Below are 20,176 nucleotides of genomic sequence, written 5' to 3'. Positions count from 1 at the left end.
ACCAAACCTCTGTTAAATCCCCAGTCTCTACAGGATAAAGCAAAATCCCCTAGCTTGAAACACAGGCCCTTTGCAGCCAGGCCACAGCTTCCTTTCCTCAGGAGCCACCTGGGGCTCCAGCTCCTGGCCATCCCCTGAACACACAGGCTGCATCTGCCTGGAATAGTTTTATCCCCTGGAAAACTCCTACCCATCTTTAACCAACTCCTCCAGCTCCACAAAGGTAGAGAGAATCTCTCCGCCAAGCTCTCTGCTCTGGGTTGGTATCTCTCCTACCCCTCGGCCATGTTGCTGAGACCTAGTGGACAGGGCTACATGTTCCCCTTTGTTCCTAAACTGCGGGATCCTCAAGGGCAGGAGCTTCCTTGGTATCCTCTGCACATGGGTCAGTGCTGGCAGGAGCAGGGCAGTGCGCTACATGGGAAACGATAGGAATGAATGGGAGCAACACAAGCGTGGTCTTCAAGAGCTCAAACCCTATTGGGAGAGTCAGACAACAGAAGAGGCAAAGGATGGGACTGCCTGGGCACAGGGACCAGGAGGCACCAGGCAAGGGAAGGAAAAGCCAGAACTACATCGGGGGACAAGAAGCAAGGCAGGAAGGAGTGGAACCTGAATCTGGGAGAAGTAGCAAGTGACAGGGGCCAACTTGTGGGATGACAGACCTGCAGACCCTCATCATAGCCCTGTGTGGTCCTTACAGTTTGAGAGGGATGCCGTCGACCTCAGCCTGGACTTACTGAGCACGGACCAGCAGGTGGAAGAGTGGGGCAACCCAGTGCATGTGGCCAGAATTTTGGGCACTTTGGTGAGTCAGGGAGGAGGGGTAGAGCCAGAGTGGGGAGGACATGGAAGGGTGCTGCTGACAGTGCTGCCTCACCCCTAAGGCCATGGAATTCTTCAAATCACAAATAGTCTCCTTCCCCAGGGTATGAGGCACAGTCACTGGAGAAGGGTCTCAGTGAGGAAGGGACACAATAGCACCCACAGGGAGAGAAAAGCAAAGGCAGGAATCATCTCTGAGGACACAAGCCAGTGAGGACAAAAACCCTGGACTTCCTCAAAGCGCTCACCCTCCCCTGCTTCCTCTCCTCTGCCCAATCTGGGGGCTTAGGTCCTGGGGGCGGGGGGAGAGGGAGGTCCATCAGACTCAGTGCTGCTATGGTGGTCAAAGAGACTTGGTTTTGCTTCTAAATTATTCCTTAGAATATGCAGGCCAGGCAGGTCACTTGATTTCCCATTGTCCCTAATAGACTTTCACAGGAGTAATGTATTCTCCATATTTTCCTGTGCACCTGAATTTACCTTTGAAGAGGTAGGGAGGGACAAGGCCTGCCTGTGAGAAGGAAGCTCAGAATAAGTGGGCCTCATGCCCCCAGGCAAGTGAAGGAGCTGTGAAATTAGCCCTAGTGAGGGGTGGTGCCCATGCTCTTCTTGGGGCTTGAGCTCTGATTGCTGGTGTGGTCCACAGCCCCTGGCTTCAAAAGGACTTGTTAAAAAGGAGGGTCCCTGGGCCACACCCCTGGAGATTATAACCCAATGGGTAGGGTGGTGCTGAGGAACATGCAGGTTTAACAAGTTCCAGGTGACTCTGACACAGGTGGCCTGTTCACCATGCTTGGAGAACTGTCTGAGCCCTCCTCACCGGCCCCTAGAAGCTGTCTTGAACAAGGGCGCACCTAACATCCACACATTTTCCCAAACAGTTGCATGCTCTCAAGGAGAAGAATGTCCTGCCCAGTGCACAGACCCAGGACATCCAGGAAAGGGCGAAACTGCACAAGCGCCGAGGCAGCATGCCCATCCTGAGGCAGTGGGTCACAGGCCAAGGGCGACCTGTGTGCGATGGTCAGGCCTGGGTGCTGGCTGCCGTGGCTTGCACAGGTACCAAGCAGGCTTGCCTGCCACACCCACTGGTCACCTTGGCTACTGTAGAAGCATCTGCCCTGCCTCTTGAGTGGCCCCCATGTGGGAGGGACATCTCCAAAAGCAGGCACCACCTCCACCCTGCAGCCTTTCCCTGCCTTCTGCTCCCATAGCTGGTTCAGATACTCCATCTGGCCAAGAAACCAGCAACTTGTCCTGAGCAGCTCCTCCCCACCAGCTTCTGCTCCTTTTCTCCCTCAGCAAAGCTGGCCATCTGGCAGGCTCTGCTCCCAAAGTCACTTTCTCTCCAAGACTTCTTCTGCCCCGACTCCTGCCCCGACCATCAGAGTGAGCCCCCAGTGCTCTCAGCCTTCATGCATCCCGTGCCTGCATGTCAGCACTACCTTCCTTCGTTTCCAGTGTCACCTGGCATTTAAGACGGTGCCTGCTCAGAGGAGACCTAGAATATGCCAGCCTGCACACGCCACCCCAGGCCTCTCTGGTGCCTTCTGACTCTCTCCCCTTCCATGCAGTGCTGAGATGCCTGGGAATCCCTGCCCGCGTCATTACCACGTTCACTGCAGCCCAGGGCACCAGCGGGGAGTTGCTCGTAAACGAGTACTACAACGAGGAGGGGTTTCAGAACGGGGAAGGCCAGAGAGGCAGAATCTGGTGAGAAGCCCCAAAAGGATGAGCCTTCAGGCCTGGAAGGACTCTTCAATTACAAACAGTCCCACATGGTATAACCCGATGGGAACCCCACGCCCCAAGTGGCCCTGGAACTGAGCGAGGGCCTTCAAGATTCTTGGAGGCAGGACACTGGTGGTCAGTCGTGGCATGCACCCCTCTTCCTGGAAGTGCTGCAGCCACTTTTCCACAGTGCCCTCCCATCCGCATGACAACCACAACACTGCCATTTCTAGAACCTCTTCAAGACTCATTTTTCCCCACTTGAATTGTTCCCTTTACTACCTTCAGGATCTTCCAGATGTACACAGAGTGCTGGATGAGCCGGCCTGATTTGCCTGGTTATAGCAGATGGCAGATTCTGAACCCAACTGCTCGTGATGGAGGTAGAGGCAAAGCCTGGGGGTAGGCCCAGGGCCACCCTGAGCTGCAGAGAACTGCACAAGCTGATGTTGCTCCTTGGAGAGGAAACAGGAGCAGTGGGTGGTCCAAAAGGGGTCCGCATCCCCTAAAACAGAAGCAGAAGGAATGATAGCGGCTAGCAGAACACTGACCTGATGCTAGTGGGCTCAAAGCAACAGAGGTGTTAGCCATCTCGGCCCAAGGCTGGGGAGACTAGCCCCACTTCAGAGCAGCAGGCAAGGGAGCTGAGTCTCAGTGAAGGGCAGAGGGTCTTAAGGTAGCTGGTGGGTATGCTGGCTCAGGGGCTTGTAGGGTGGGACTTCTGAGGTTATGGATATGGATAAAGAGGGTATCAGGAAAGGCTCAAGCTCAGAGAAGAAATTTTCAGGAGCCATACAAGGATGGCTCTTCTTTCCCCAGGAACAGACTCATCATAGAGCCTGGCATATAATGAATGCTCAGTAAAGGTGACTGGGTCCTGTCGTATCCACAGGAAAGCTGGCTATGGAAATCCTATGGGCTATGTTCCTCGGAGGCTCTACCTGTCCAGTTTCTGAGAGGGCTTCCACTACAGGCCATGACTAAAAAGTACTGGCACTAAATAGCTCTAGTTTCACCTCTGCTGTGCCCTTGCAGAAACTCTGCCTAGTGCCCACCTCTGACTTTGCTCCCGAGGGAGGACAAGAGGGTCTAGGATGGGGGTAGGTTCTGTAGCTCTAACCCAAGCTGAAGTCTAGGGTGGCTTCTCTTCTCACTGACCTTTCTCTCCCTCAGTCCTGGAGGCCTGTGATCTGGTCCCGGTCAGAGCCATCAAAGAGGGGATACTGGGACTGACCCCTACAGTATTGGACCTTTTTGCTGCAGTAAATGCCTCATGTGTGGTCTGGAAGTGCCGTGAGGATGGGACCCTGGAGCTGACCGACTCTAACACTAAGTACCTTGGCAACAACATTAGTACCAAGTGTGTGGGCTGTGACCGCTGTGAGGACATCACTCAGAACTACAAGTACCCTGAAGGTACTGGGCAGGGGGTTCTGGCTTCCCACCACAGGAAGCAGCAACAGGGAGAAGTAGTGGGCCAGATGCTAGCCAGAGAGTCACAGTCTTCCTCAGCATAGGAAACAGAGCTTCTAACCCCATTTGACACAATGGACATTTTGGGCTAGATAACTCTTTGTTGTGGGGGCTGTGCATCCTGTGGCTGACTTTTAGTAGCCCTCTGGCCTCTATCCACTAGATGCCAGCACACACACACCTACCACCAGCTGAGACAACCAAAAGTACCTCCAGACATTTCCAAAGTTGCTCCCAGTTGGGAATCACTACTATAAAACAACACATTTTACCCCGCCCCACTGCCAGAAGTCATCTTTCCTCACTTTCAACCCCTTTCCCCATCACCCCCAACCTGTCCCATCTTCCATATTAGTTAATGGCACCACCATCCACCTATTTGTCCAAATAAGAAGGCTCACCCTCTCCTCAACTCTTCTCCCTTCATGTCCCCCCATTACTCTCATGTCCTTCTCCTCATCTCCTTCCCCATTGCCTCTAGGTAACCCAGAGCCTCATCATCTCTTGTTGCAGTATTACAACAGTCTCCTAACTGGATGCCCAACCTCCAGTCTCTCCATCAGTGTTCCCTTTCCCACTTCCAGTTTCTAGAATGAGTTTTCTAAGACACAAATGTAACTATGTTACTCTACTGCTCCAGAATATCTCATGGCCCCCATTCCCTTGGAATAAGCTCAAACTCCCTCACTTAGGAAGATTCAGGTCTCTGCAAAACTGTTCTCAGAGACAGTGACTTATCCAAAAGTTTACGGTACCACCATGCAAGGGGCAAATGCATAACCCTTGAAGAACTTGGTTCTTGAGTAACTTGGAAGAGACATGCTGTATTTGTGCTGGGTCAGCCCAACACAGACCTCTTCTGGCTAAATATAGCCTTAAAGGTTTGCAAAGCTCATGTGGCTTTGGCATTTGAGCTGCAGTAGGGAAATGAATCTTAATCATGAGCTTTTATTATAAGGATCTCAGGTAAGAGGTCTGCTTTGTTTCTGTCATTCTCCAGGATCTGTTCAAGAAAAAGAGGTGCTGGAGAGAGTCCAGAAGGAGAGAATGGAACCTGGGGAAGACAGTGGCACCAGTCCTCCCACTCTCAAGATTGCCAATCCTCTGTACCTGCTTTTGGAAGTGCCCAGCTCCCTATTCCTGGGAGGGGATGTCCCATTCTCAGTGACCCTGATTAACCCCAGCGACCAGGACATGGTGGTACAGCTGGCAGTTTGCGTGCAGGCCATGTACTACAATGGCATCCTTGCTGCCGAGCTCTGGAGGAAGAAGGCAACATTTACACTCGTTGCCAACACAGGTAACTCTTTGTGGCCCCACCAGATACCCCCACACCCAGCTCCTACCCTGGACAGGCAGCAGCCATAGGGCAGCCCCTGCAGCACTGAGGAGATGGCTTCTAGGCCCTTGTGCACTCTCTTTCACACAGTCTCTCTCTCTCTCTCTGTAATTCAACATGTATTTATTGAGCTTCACACAGAAAAAACCCCCACAATTCCAGCTTTCATCAGATACATAAACAGATTATGGTAACAGCGTCAGAAGTGTTTGATGAGGGAAGCAGTACACCGGCAGGAGAGTATCTCATGGCTCGAGCAGGCTGTCCCCAAGTAAACCAGACTGCCCTGGGTCCTAAAGGATGAGTAAGAGTGCGATGGACAGAAAAGTGAGCCACGGGCATTCTAGGCAGAAGAACTGATGTAGGCATGGGTTCCTCCTTCTCCCTGAGAATCTCATTTATTAGTCTGGGGGTGTGGTCCAGACACTGGTATTTTAAAAAAATCTCCCTGTTATTCTAGGGTCAAAATTCCTGGACAAGAGTAATCATTCTCAACTTTGCTGCACATCAGAATAACCTGGGAAGGTTTGATGCTCAGCCTGTACCCTAAACCAATTAAATCAGAAACCCTATGGTTGGACCAGAGCATCAATACAATTTTAATAACCTTGGGTGATTCCAATGTGCAGGCAAGGGAGAACCAGTGAGCTAGAGCTTGTCTGCCTTATTGTGATAGCCTCCTAACTGGCCCCCTGCCTCTAGTCTCTCCACCATATTCCCTTTCCAAGGATGGGAAGGGTGGAGGTGGGGAAGTGGCTGAGAGCTGGATGAGGCCAGATCATACAGGGCCTTGCATTTCATGCCAAGGATTTTAGGTTTTGTTCTCTTGGCAATGTGGAGCCAGGGAAAGGCTTTAACCGGTAAAGTTAATGTGATCAGAAATTCATTAAAAAATATAAACAAAACTTTTGGAAGAATGGAATGGAAGGAGTCAGAGTAGTGTTTCTCAACCTTGGCTACATGTTGCATCACTGGGGAACTTGAAAAAATACTGATCCCAAGGCCTCACTGCCATATCTGATGTAATTGATTTGGTGTGGGGCCTGGCACTGGGATTGCTTTATAAAGTTCCCCATCTGGTTGTAATGCACATTCAAAGTTGAGAACCACAGGACTGGAAGTTGGAAAGTTTTGTAATAATCACATCAAGGAACAAAGGACAGACTAAACTAGTAGCACTTTGAAGAGATATTAAAGAGATGGGGTAGATTTGACTTGTGAATATGTGTATATGGGGGGCGTGGGGGGACTGCTTCCAGTTTGGATAAGCCTCCAGAACAGGGTAAATTGTGGGGAGAGCAGTTTGGAGAGAAGGATGACGAGCTCTGTCTGTGGTGTATCAGGTTGAAAATCCTATGAGACACCGAGCAGAGATGGCTAGTAGGTAGCTGGAAACCTAAACCTGGTATTCAAGGTAAAGGCCTGGGCTGGAGACCAGATGTGGGAATCTCAGCACAGAGGGAACAGCGGAGAGTCAGGGCATCAGTGTGCTCACCGGGGTGGGAGAAGGACTGTGAAAAGATAGAAGGTGAGGGGGGAACCCGGCAGCACCAGTGTGTAGGGGGCACTCAGGGAGGAGCAGAGAGTAAGGGAGATGGAGAGGTCAGAGAGAGGAAGGAGGCACCCAGCAAGGTCAGCAGAGCAGCCCAACATGTCAAGGCTGAAAAGCTTCCATGCTGAAGAAAATAATCAGCAAAGCAAGAAAGTCTGAAGTCTCAGGAAAGATGGGTTATTACTGAAGGTGCAATCTCATTGGAGATGGGAGAGACAACTAGAATAAGTATTGTTCACATTTATTGTGCACTTATTTTTGGCAAAATGGTATTAAGTGATCATATGCATTATCTCACATCCTCACAATAGCCTTAAGGCAGGAACCATTATTGTCTCCACTGTACAGAGGAGGAAACCAAGACACAGAGAGGTTAAATAATTTGCCTGAAGTTACACAGCTAAGCAGTAGGGATGGGGGTCAGGATAGAGCACAGATTTTAAAAGCAGAGGACTTACCTTGGGCCAGGGAGATACCTCACCCTGTTGGGGGTGTTGGCAGCTGGGGTAGATGTCTATGTCTACAGTTAGGGAATGAGAACATGAGCTTGCAAAGACTGCTCAAGGATGAAGGATATCTTCATTTTCTCTGCCAAAGGTCAAGAGAAGCAGCAGAGAATGGGAAGGCACTAAAGTCATATTAAACAACGACTACATAGCAGGGTCTGAGATAAGCATTCAGAATCTCATTTAACATAAGCCATCCCACCAGGTAGGCCTTATTATTATTTTTTTTGGTATCATTAATGTACAATTACATGAGCAACATTATGGTTACTAGACTCCCCCCATTGTGAAGTTGCCACCACATACCCCATTACAGTCACTGTCCATCAGCGTAGTAAGATGCTATAGAATCACTACTTGTCTTCTCTGTGTTGTACTGCCTTCTCCGTGCCCCCCCCCCACTATATTATGTGTGCTGATCGTAATGTCCCCTTTTCCCCCTTAACCCTCCCTTCCCATCCATCCTCCCCAGTCCCTTTCCCTTTGGTAACTGTTAGTCTATTCTTGGGTTCTGTGAGTCTGCTGCTGTTTTGTTCCTTCAGCTTTTGCTTTGTTCTCATACTGCACATATGAGTGAAATCAATTGATACTTGTCTTTCTTCACCTGGCTTATTTCCCTGAGCATAATAACCTCCAGTTCCATCCATGTTGTTGCAAATGGTAGGATTCGTTTTCTTCTTATGGCTGAGTTTTTTTCTTATTCCACCGTGTATATGTACCACATTTTCTTTATCCTTTCATTTACTGATGGACACTTAGGTTGCTTCCACATCTTGGCTATTGTAAACAGTGCTGCATATGTTTTTTTCAAACTGGGCTCCTGCATTCTTAGGGTAAATTCCTAGGAGTGGAATTCCTGGGTCAAATGGTATTTCTATCTTGAGTTTTTTGAGGAACCTCCATACTGCTTTCCACAATGGCTGAAGTAATTTACATTCCCACTAGCAGTGTAGGAGGGCTCCCTTTTCTCCACATCCTCCCCAACATTTGTTGTTGTCTGTCTTTTGGATGGTGATTTGTGGTTTTAATTTGCATTTCTCTGATGATTAGCTATATGGAGCATCTTTTCATGTACCTGTTGGCCATCTGAATTTCTTCTTTGGAGAAGTGTCTGTTCAGACCCCCTGCCCATTTTTTAATTGGATTATTTGCTTTTTGTTTGTTGAGGTACGTGAGCTCTTTATAGGTAGGCCTTATTGTTAGACAAGGAGACTGAGGCCAAAAGGACTTAACTCAATCTAGTTCACAGCAACCTCACCATAGCCCCACTGAGGGCGGATCTCCTAGAGTGTTGGTGGAGGTGGTGATGGTGATGGTGGGGTGGGTTTTGGGTGAGCTGAGAGTTTGAAATTGCTGTGAGGAACGAGGTGTCTTTCTGGCTTCAGTGAGAACTGGACTCCTTGACGTTCTGTGAGGAACTATTTTTCCCAGGGCACACACACTCATCCCTTGCACTGACAAACCGCCCGTCCTGTGTTTCAGCAAAGACAGCCACCACCACCCTGTCCTGTGCCTCTTTTGATCAAAGCCCCCCAGAGAACAGTTTCCTTAGGCTCACAGCCATGGCAACACACTCCAAGTCTGGCCTTACCTGCTTTGCTCAGGAAGACATCGCCATTTGTAGACCACGCCTTGTCATTGAGGTAAGTACAAGTCCTTCTCCAGATTTCTCTTGTTTGTTACTATTCAGGTCCCCATTTCAGAAGGGATTAGAGTCCCTTAAGCTTCAGAGCAGGCAACCATGCTGCAGGATTACCAGAAACTGCTGGGTTGAGAGCTCCTTCTCTTGAAAGAGCTGGTATCAAGTTAATACCTTCTTTTGTTGGCTAAGTAAAAGTTTCTAAAGTTGGGGCCTCCCAGTTGCTCTTCCATACTTAAAGGGATATTAAAGCCTGTGTTTAACTAGCACTTTGTACATATGCCAATGTATTTTCACCTCCTTTATTTCTTTTAGTACAAATGCCCTGTGAGGTGGAACTACTCCCATTATTCAGGTGAGGAAGCAGTCTTAGAGAGCAACATGCCCAAGATCATAAAAATGGGACATTTTAGAGGCTGATGGCTCTTGGTCCAGTCTACTTCCCACATGTCTATCCTGGCCAAAGGGAATGCAGCCTGATCCCTGCCCTCAAGGAGGTTATAGCTGGGTAAGGGAGACCCAATACTACTTGGTCTTTTATTTAAGTGCTTTAATACATATTCAAAGTCACTATGGGATAGGTGAAGTAAAGGGGATTAATTCCAGCTAATGGGTTTGAGAAAGACTTCATGGAGGAGATGTCATTTATGCTGGGCCTTGAAAAATGGGGAACTTTTAGTGCTGAAGTGGAGGAAAGCCATTGCAGGGAGAAGACTGAGCAAAGAGGCCCAAAGGAATGGAATTTGAGGGGTTTTCTGGGGATGGAAAAATGCTAACATGGCTAGGATGTCATTTAGTCAAGCCAAGAATATGCTGTCAAGCAATGCTGGAGAGGTGGGTTGAGGTCAGACCACAAGGGCTCTGAACGCCGACTGAAGCTGGATTCTGAAGACAGCGGGAAACCCTCCAAGGTCTCTAAGTGGAGGTGAGGCTCCATCGGAGATGGTCGGTGATGGATTAAGCATGAGAGTAAAAGTGGAAGGACCAGGTAGAGGGCTGAAGAAGTCAGCTGTGGAGTTTGGGTCAAGATGGCAGAGATAAAAAGTAACTGAGGAGGGTATGGAGTGGGAGCCTGGGAGGGGAAGGAGTAACGGTGGCTCTGTGCTCTTGGCACCTGCTCCAGGTTTTGCTTCTTCCAACAGATGCCAGAGACAGCAGAGCAGTACCAACCCCTAAAGGTGTCAGTCAGCGTCCATAACTTCCTAGATGTTCCCATGGAGGACTGTAGGATCTCCATCTTCGGAAGGGGGCTCATTCACAGGGAGAGGAGCTACAGGTAAGAATGCAAGCTTCTCATCTCAATGACACATCTCAACTGGCCAGAAAGGGAGGCACCCAAGATTAATGACTGTCTTTGCCTTGTCCATAGAGACAGAGGTACTACCCCTAGAAGCTGAACTAAAGGATTTAGGCCTCCTCCTGGTGCCACCATGTCTACAGGGGGATGGGAGTGGGGCAGACTGTGTGCCCCACGGGCACCCTCCTGACCCTGGTTGCTGCCCTGGTCCTGAATAAAGGGCCTGGGTATTGCTGGTGGTTGCAGGCAGGGGGTTAGGGCTGGGCACAGAAATATCACAGGGAGGCCAGGCTGCCTCATGACCACCACAATATAACATCTTATTTACATATTTCCTTTTATTCCTATTCCCTCCTCCTATTCCCACCACCACCCTTCATTTTTTAATATGTGTATCTTTTCATTATTATGTGTAACATGTGTACTATTGCTTCATAAGCCCAAATGTTCAACTTCTGTAAATGATGTTATGTCTAATCCTTTTTCTTTCCACTCAGAACTGTTTTTAAGATTCACCCATGTAGGTCAAGTCCATTGTCTCTGCTACATAATATTCCACTGTATACATCTTCTACTTCTTTTCTTTTTAAATTTTTTATTAAGGTATGATTGATATACACGTTTATGAAGGTTTCACATGAAAAAACAATGTGGTTACTATATTTACCCATAGTATCAAGTCCCCACCCGTACCCATATGAAGTCACTGTCCATCAGTGCAAGTTGCCAGAGATCCACTATGTCCCTTCTCTGCGATACACTGTTCTCCCCATGATCCCCCACACCATGTGTACTAAACATAATACCCCTCAGTCCCCTTCTCCCTCCCTCCCCACCCACCCTCCCACACCCCTCCCCTTTGGTAACCACTAGTTCATTCTTGGAGTCTCTGAGTCTGCTGCCATTTTGTTCCTTCAGTTTTGCTTCACTGTTATACTCCACAAATGAGGGAAATCATTTGGCATTTGTCTTTCTCCGCCTGGCTTATTTCACTGAGCATAATGTCCTCCAGCTCCATCCATGTTGTTGCAAATGGTAGGATTTGTTTCTTTCTTATCACTGAATAGTATTCCATTGTATATATGTACCACATCTTCTTTATCCATTCATCTACTGATGGACACTTAGCTTGCTTCCATATCTTGGCTATTGTAAAAAGTGCTGCGATGAACATAGGGGTGCATCTGTCTTTTTGAATCTGAGAAGTTGTATTCTTTGGGTATATTCCAAGAAGTGGAATTCCAGGGTCAAATGGTCTTTCTATTTTTAGTTTTTTGAGGAACCTCCATATTGCTTTCCACAATGGTTGAACTAGCTTACATATCCACCAGCAGTGTCAGAGGGTTCCTCTTTCTCAGCATCCTCACCAGCATTTGCTGTTCTTAGTCTTTTCGATGCTGGGCATCCTTACTGGTGTGAGGTGATATCTCATTGTGGTTTTAATTTGCATTTCCCTGATGGTTAGTGATGTGGAGCATCTTTTCATGTGTCTGTTGGCCATCTGAATTTCTTCTTTGGAGAACCGTCTCTTCTTATCCTCTGCCCATTTGTTAATTGGGTTATTTGCTTTCTGGGTGTTGAGGTGTGTAAGTTCTTAATATATTTTGGATGTTAACCCCTTGTTGGATATGTCATTTACAAATATATTCTCCCATACTGTAGGATGCCGTTTTGTTTTGTTGATGATGTCCTTTGCCGTACAAAAACTTTTTAGTTTGATGTAGTCCCATGAGTTCATTTTTGCTTTTGTTTCCCTTTCTTGAGGAGATGGTTCAGGAAGAAGTTGCTCATGCTTATATTCAGGAGATGTTTGCCTATGTTGTCTTCTAAGAATTTTATGGTTTCATGACTTACATTCAAGTCTCTAATCCATTTCGAGTTTACTTTTGTGTAATGGGGTTAAACAATAATCCAGTTTCATTCTCTTGCATGTAGCTGTCCAGTTTTGCCAACACCAGCTGTTGAGGAGGCTGTCATTTCCCCATTGTATGTCCATGGATCCTTTATCATATATTAATTGACCATATATGGTTGGGTTTATATCAGGGCTCTCTAGTCTATTCCATTGGTCTATGGGTCTATTCTTGTGCCAGTACCAAGTTGTCTTGATTACTGTGGCTTTGTAGTAGAGCTTGAAGTTGGGGAGTGTAATTCCCCCTGCTTTATTCTTCCTTCTCAGGATTGCTTTGGCTATTTGAGGTCTTTTGCGGTTCCATATGAATTTTAGGATGATTTTCTCTAGTTTGTTGAAGAATGCTGTTGGTATTTTGATATGAATTGCATTGAATCTATAGATTGCTTTAGGCAGGATGGCCATTTTGAGAGTATTAATTCTTCCTATCCATGAGCATGGGATGTGTTTCCATTTATTGGTAGTTTCTTTAATTTCTCTCATGAGTGTCTTGTAGTTTTCAGACTATAGGTCTTTCATTTCCTTGGTTAGGTTTATTCCTAGGTATTTTATTCTTTTTGATGCAGTTGTGAATGGAATTGTTTTTCTGATTTCTCTATCTGCTAGTTCATTGTTAGTGTATAGGAATGCCACAGATTTCTGTGTATTAATTTTGTATCCTGCAACTTTGCTGAATTCAGATATTAGATCTAGTAGTTTTGGAGTGGATTCTTTAGGGGTTTTTATGTACAGTATCATGTCATCTGCAAACAGGTTCAGTTTAACTTCTTCCTTGACAATCTGGATGCCTTTTATTTCTTTGTGTTGTCTGATTGCTGTGGCTAGAACCTCCAGTACTATGTTGAATAGATGTGGGGAGAGTGGGCATCCTTGTCTTGTTCCCGATCTTAAAGGAAAATATTTTAGCTTCTTGCTGTTAAATATAATGTTGGCTGTGGGTTTGTCATTTATGGCCTTTATTATGATGAGGTACTTGCCTTCTATACCCACTTTGTTGAGAGTTTTTATCATGAATGGATGTTGAATTTTGTCAAATGTTTTCTCAGCATCTATGGAGATGATTATGTGGTTTTTGTCCTTTTTTTTGTTGATGTGGTAGATGATGTTGATGGATTTTTGAATGTTGTACCATCCTTGCATCCCTGGCATAAATCCAACTTGATCATGATGAATGATATTTTTTATTTATTTTTGAATTTGGTTTGCTAATAATTTGTTGAGTATTTTTGCATCTATGTTCATCAGGGATATTGGTCTGTAATTTTCTTTATTTGTGGCGTCTTTGCCTGGTTTTGTTATTAGAGTGATGCTGGCCTCATAGAATGAGTTTGGAAGTATTCCTTCCTCTTCTATTTTTTGGAAAACTTTAAGGAGAATGGGTATTAGGTCTTCACTAAATGTTTGATAAAATTCAGCGGTGAAGCCATCTGGTTCAGGGATTTTGTTCTTAGGTAGGTTTTTGATTACCATTTCAATTTCATTGCTGGTAACTGGTCTGTTCAGATTTTCTGTTTCTTCCTTGGTCAGCCTTGGAAGGTTGTATCTTTCTAGAAAGTTGTCCATTTCTTCTAGGTTATCCAGTCTGTTGGAGAATTTTTCATAGTATTCTCTAATAATTATTTGTATTTGTGTGGTGTCTGTATTGATTTTCTCTTTCTCATTTCTGATTCTGTTTATGTGTGTAGACTCTCTTTTTTTCTTGATAAATCTGGCTAGGGGTTTATCTATTTTGTTTATTTTCTCGAAGAACCAGCTCTTGCTTTCATTGATTCTTTCTATTGTTTTATTCTTCTCAATTTTATTTATTTCTGCTCTAATCTTTATTATGTCCCTCCTTCTACTGACTTTGGGCCTCATTTGTTCTTCTTTTTCTAGTTTCATTAATTGTGAGTTTAGACTGCTTATATGGAATTGTTCTTCTTTCTTGAGGTAGGCGTGTATTGCAATATACTTTCCTCTTAGCACAGCTTGGCTGCATCCCACAGATTTTGTGGTGTTGAATTATTGTTGTCATTTGTCTCCATATATTGCTTGATCTCTGTTTTTGTTTGGTCATTGATCCATTGGTTATTTAGGAGCATGTTGTGAAGCCTCCATGTGTTTGTGGGATTATTCATTTTCTTTGCATAATTTATTTCTAGTTTCATAGCTTTGTGATATGAGAAACTGGTTGGTACAATTTCAATCTTTCTGAATTTACTGAAGCTCTTTTTGTGGCCTAGTATATGATCTATTCTTGAAAATGTTCCATGTGCACTTGAGAAGAATGTGTATTCTATTGCTTTTGGATGTAGAGTTCTGTAGATGTGGGGAGTTCTGTAGAGTCTGTTAGGTCCATCTGTTCTATTGTGTTGTTCACTGCCTCTGTCTCCTTACTTATCTTCTGTCTGGTTGATCTGTCCTTCAGAGTGAGTGGAGTGTTGAAGTCTCCTAAAATGAATGCATTGTATTCTATTTCCCCTTTTAATTCTGTTAGTATTTGTTTCACATATGTGGGTGCTCCTGTGTTGAGAGCATAGATATTTATAATGGTTCTATCTTCTTGTTGGATTGACCTGTTTATCATTATGTAATGTCTGTCTTTGTCTCTTGTTACTTTGTTTTGAAGTCTACTTCGTCTGATACAAGTATTGCAACTCCTGCTTTTTTCTGTTAGTTGCATGAAATATCTTTTTCCATCCCTTCACTTTTAGTCTGTGTATGTCTTTGGGTTTAAAGTGAGTCTCTTGCAGGCAGCATATAGATAGGTCTTGTTTTTTTATCCATTCAGTGACTCTATGTCTTTTGATTGGTGCATTCAGTCCATTTACATTTAGGGTAATTATCAATAGGTATGTAATTATTGCTATTGCAGGCTTTAGATTTGTGGTTCCCAAAGGTTCAGGGTTAATTTCCTTACTATCTAAGAGTCTAACTTAACTCACTTAATATGCTGTTACAAACACAATCTAAAGTTTCTTTTCTTTTCCTCCTCCTTCATTCTGTATATATTAGGTATCATATTCTGTATTCTTTGTCTATCCCTTGATTGACTTTGGGGATAGTTAATTTAATTTTGCATTTGCTTAGTAGTTAGCTGTTCTACTTTCTTTACTGTGGTTTTATTTCCTCTGGTGACAGCTATTCAACCTTAGGAACACTGACATCTATAGCAGTCCCTCCAAAATAGACTGTAGAGATGGTTTGTGGGAGGTAAATTCTCTCAGCTTTTGCTTATCTTGAAATTGTTTAATCCCTCCTTCATTTTATATGATAATCTTGCCAGATAAAGTAATCTTGGTTCCAGGCCCTTCTGCTTCATTGCATTAAATACATCATGCCACTCTCTTCTGGCCTGTAAGGTTTCTGCTGAGAAGTCTGATGTTAGCCTGATGGGCTTTCCTTTGTATGTGATCTTATTTCTTTCTCTGGCTGGTTTTAACAGTCTGTCCTTATCCTTGATCTTTGCCAATTTTATTACTATATATCTTGGTGTTGTGTTCCCTGGGTCCCTTGTGTTGGGAGATCTGTGGATCTCCATGGCCTGAAAGACTATCTTCTTCCTCAGATTGGGGAAGTTTTCAGCAACTACCTCTTCAAAGACACTTTCTATCCCTTTCTTTCTCTCTTCTTCTTCTGGTACCCCTATAATGCGAATATTGTTCCGTTTTGATTGGTCACACAGTTCTCTCAATATTCTTTTATTCTTAGATATCCTTTTTTTCTCTCTGTACCTCAGCTTCTTTGTATTCATCTTCTCTACTTTCTATTTCATTTATCGTCTCCTCCACTGCATCCAACCTGCTTTTAATACCCTCAATCGTGCTCTTCAGCAATTGGATCTCTGTTCTAAATTCATTCCTGAGTTCTTGGATATCTTTCTGTACCTGCATTAGCATGTTGATGATTTTTATTTTGAACTCCCTTTCAGGAAGAGTCATAAGGTCCATGTCATTTAAATCTTTCTCCTGAGTTATATTAATTTTACTCTGGACCAGGTTTCTTTGGCATTTCATATTTGTATGTGGCGCCCTCTAGTGTCCAGAAGCTCTACTCTGGAGCTGCTCAGCCCCTGAAGCAATGTCGGGGGTTGCAAGGGAGCGGTAATGGTGCCTGGGGGAAGGAAAGAGCTGTTTCTCACTTCCCAGGTGCTGTGCCTGTCTCCACTGCCTTAACCAGTGGGCCGAGCACACAGGTATACGCTTTTGTCCCAGAGCAGCTGGATATGGATCCCGGCTTTCCACAACCGGCTGGAATCTCAGTATCCCCAGGAATTCTGCCTCTATTAACTTTCCAACCCAGTCGTCATGTGAGTATCATGAAAGCACCATGAAATGTAGGTTTGTGCTCCCAGAGCACATCTCCGAAGCTAAGTATTCAGCAGTCCCAGCAATCCACTCCCTCCCTGCTCTGTTTCTCTTCCTCCCACCGGTGAGCTCTGGTGGGGGAAGGGCTTGGGTCCCACCTGGGCACAGCCTTGGTACATTACCCTGTTCTGTGAGGTCTGCTCTTTTCTGCAGGTGTATGCAGTCTGGCATCGTCCTCTTTCCTGTTGCTCTCAGGATTAGTTGCGCCAACTATATTTTCTAATTATATCCAGTTTTAGAAGGAAGCCTCTGTCTCTCCTCTCATGCGCCATCTTTTTTTCTGCATCTTCTACTTCTACCACTTCGCTCTCCCATGGTGGGCACCCGGAGTGACTCCACCTCTCAGACAACACAGATACTGTTGCAATGGACATCCTTACACATGTTCCCTCATACACTTGTTTGAAACTGTGGGGTGGTAGGGAGGGAATATATATGCCCAGGAATGGAATTGTTGGGTCACAGGATATCACCTGGTTTGAGCAGGTACTACCAGATTTCTTTGCAGAATGGCTGCAGAAGTCTGCATTCCCTCCAGCAGCACATGAGTTTCTTTATTCTTACCATTCCTCCATTCTTAGCAATACCCAGATTTCTTTTTTTTCCATTCTAATAGAAATAAGGTAGTATCTCATTACTGTTTTAACACGTAACTCCTTAAATGTTTATTAGCCTTTTCTGTCACCTCCTTTATAAAAAAGCACATTTCTTTTGTTGTTTCTGCCTTTTTTTCTTGTTGATTTCCTGTAGGAGTTCCCTGTATAGGCTAGGTATTAGTCCCTTGTTGGTTTTAAATGTTGCAAGTATCTTCTTTCATTGCCTCTCCTCTCCTGTCCACCACGTCTTTTGTTAAACACACAGTATAGAGGTCCTGATGCCTACTCTTATGTCCCTGAGGTATGTGACAGGTTGTCTGGTTACTGAACCACTGCCTCAGCCTCATGAAACTCAATGAATCATTCCTGCCAATAAGTTGGGAGGAGGGACTGCCAACATTTAACCAGACTTTTGTGGGATCCCAGATCAATTATGGGGCAAAGCTCCTCAAAGAAAATCTGCACTATTCCCTCAGTCACCATAGAAAGGTTCAGTCAGGCCAGGAAGTTGCTGATTGGGCTCCAAACACCACCTGTTGACATAGTGACATTTCTCTCCATATGCCCACTGTACCCACTGCACTTAGCAATGTGAAGGTTCTAGAACTATAGCCTTTCCAAACACACTTCAGTACTATTACCAAGAGTGGGACTACACTGAAGTCACAGGTGATAATACAAACAGACACAGCTTGGATGCCCTTGGAAGAGGATGTTTCTCTTCCCAACCAGCAATTGCTCCCCTTAGGGAGGGTCCTGTCTTCCACTCCCTTAAACCCTCTTCTTAGCAGCAAGGTACGAAAATGTTTCTTTCTTCATAGTCTACCTCTTCAAGTAGCGAAGGATCAGTCACTGGGACCAGCAATGCAATGAACCTGGGACAGAACTAGCACCTACCTTTTCCTGTATTTCAGATTAGGTTTGGTGCAGCCCAGAAAAACTCTGCGTACCCAATTCCAGTTCACGCCAACAAAGGTGGGGCTCCAGAGACTCACTGTGGAAATGGACTGCAACGTGTTCCAGAACCTAACCAATTACAGAAGTGTCACTGTGGTGGCCCCCTCCGGTGTGAACTCCCAGCTCTAGCATCACTTTCTCCAGCCCACCCCCTTGAATCTGTAATCTAAAACCAAACGTGCTGGGAAGGGAAACTGCTTATCAGACAAGTAACTCTCCACTCAGGTTGAGAACAGTGACCAAGAACAAAACTAGATTCCCAGAAATCAAAACAAAAGACATTCCTTTCTGTCACCCCAGCTTAAAGCATCTAGGAAGACTGGTTGTCTTAGAAGAGCAACTACTGGGCTTGAGTGACAAAAAGAAGCCTTTGGAAAGGCATTTGGCTAAGTACATTCAGATTTCTCAGACTGAGGGTTTTTTATAAGCATTTTGCTACTCACTAACACATTATGAGTAAGAAAAAGAGCCTAACATTTAAGTCACTCTTGCATTTCTGTTGAAATGGGAATTTTAAGTAATCCTAAAACTATTTATTGTTGTTATTCCTGACCATTATCCTTAAAGATCCAAAGATGACTGAACAAAGTTAAAACATTTACAACACAGGACTTGAGAGTAGAATGGTCTTCTAGATTCAGCTATTGATGTCTTTATTAGACTTCTATATTCATTAAGTATCCCACAATTAAAGTCTGATGTTAGTAACATGAAATTGGTCCAGTAAAGAAATATGAATATTATTTGGTACATAGAAAATAGGCTGTATAAGAAAAAAGAACTGGACTCGTTTTGTACAGTTATGACTTCCTGTTTGTTTACATTGTTTTGTTGCTTTGGCACTGTTTGATTTTAGTTCCTTTTCTTTGACACTTGTTAAAAGTGCGGAATGGTACTTCACAAAAATAAATTAAAACTCATTTGACTCAGAGTATTATGCTAAGTGAAATAAACCAGGCAGAGAAAGATAAATACTGTAAGATTTCACTTGTAGGTGGAATCTAAGAAAACAAAACAAAACAAACAAAACAGAAATAGACTCATAGAAACAGAGAAGAGGTTGGTTCTTACCATGGGAGGGATGGGGGTGGTGGTGAAATAGGTGAAGGGCATAAAGAGGCAAAAAAATCTCAATTATAATATAAACTAGTCATGGGGATAAAAGTGTAACGTAAGAGAATATCTTCAACAATATTGAAATATCTATGTTGACAGTAACTACACTTATTGGGGTGAGCATTAATAATGTAGATAACTTGAATCACTATGTTGTATACTTGAAGCCCCTATATTATTGTGTATCAACTACACTTTAATTAAAAATTATAAAAAAAACTTACTTGATATAAGGTATTTCAACCCCAAATATACACTAGTTGCTCAGAAGAATGGCTGCTGTTGCTAATTATACATAAAGAGACCATGGGGACATCAGAAGGGTAGATGTGGTAAATTACACCTATACAAGGAAAAGAACTGGCACTGGAGATTGTAGAGACCTGCAGTATATGTATAAGACCCAAGTCACGTCACCAGCATATACGCCACTACAGGCTTACCTTGCTTTCCAATATGTGACCTTCCAAACTGATGCAAAAATATAATCACGTGGTGACGGTTTTGCAAAAGGATTAATTGAAGAGGCTCTTAAAATTATATAATCTCTCTTATACATTAAAATTTTTTTGATCTGTAAAAATTTTGTATTTACACTTGGGGACACATATATAGGAAAAACAAACCTGTGCATTAAGACGGACAAACCTAACAAATGAGCTCAATACCAAAAATAATTGCAGATGCATGAAGTAACCTTGAATAATATTCAGAAGGACTTAATGATAAGAAAAATGATATTATATAACATGCTGAAGTACTAAGAGGGACTTTGGAGGCATCTTCTCTAAATAAATTTAAGTCAAGTGTTTTTGTTTTAAATATATTTCTGATCAGAATCAATTTTTATACCTATAAACCCAAATGAAAGTAATGTATTAGTCTGA

At 44.3% G+C, this 20,176-nt stretch overlaps 1 protein-coding gene across 6 annotated transcripts in view; it reads left to right on the top strand.

The window, feature by feature from the left end:
* Window positions 1-19,946, top strand: part of EPB42 (erythrocyte membrane protein band 4.2) — a 33,093-nt gene extending 13,147 nt beyond the window's left edge. For 4 of the 6 annotated variants that reach the window (XM_073211702.1, XM_073211701.1, XM_017648622.3 and 1 more), the window contains 9 exons: window positions 704-808; window positions 1,707-1,884; window positions 2,400-2,538; window positions 2,845-2,939; window positions 3,730-3,972; window positions 5,030-5,329; window positions 8,909-9,069; window positions 10,208-10,341; window positions 18,131-19,946. In XM_073211702.1, coding sequence (XP_073067803.1) covers window positions 704-808; window positions 1,707-1,884; window positions 2,400-2,538; window positions 2,845-2,939; window positions 3,730-3,972; window positions 5,030-5,329; window positions 8,909-9,069; window positions 10,208-10,341; window positions 18,131-18,302 — 1,527 coding nt within the window. In that variant the 3' untranslated portion in view covers window positions 18,303-19,946. Of the gene's footprint in view, window positions 1-703; window positions 809-1,706; window positions 1,885-2,399; window positions 2,539-2,844; window positions 2,940-3,729; window positions 3,973-5,029; window positions 5,330-8,476; window positions 9,070-9,862; window positions 9,991-10,207; window positions 10,342-18,130 lie in introns of those variants that run through there. The other 2 variants (XR_012120671.1, XM_073211704.1) reach the window with 2 other exon arrangements.
* Window positions 19,947-20,176: the final 230 nt, after the last annotated feature.

Source organism: Manis javanica, chromosome 8 (assembly GCF_040802235.1).
Source record: "Manis javanica isolate MJ-LG chromosome 8, MJ_LKY, whole genome shotgun sequence".
Classification (NCBI taxonomy): Eukaryota; Metazoa; Chordata; class Mammalia; order Pholidota; family Manidae; genus Manis; species Manis javanica.
The sequence above is the reverse complement of the archived record's forward strand: the minus strand, read 5'-3'. Positions and strand labels throughout refer to the sequence as shown.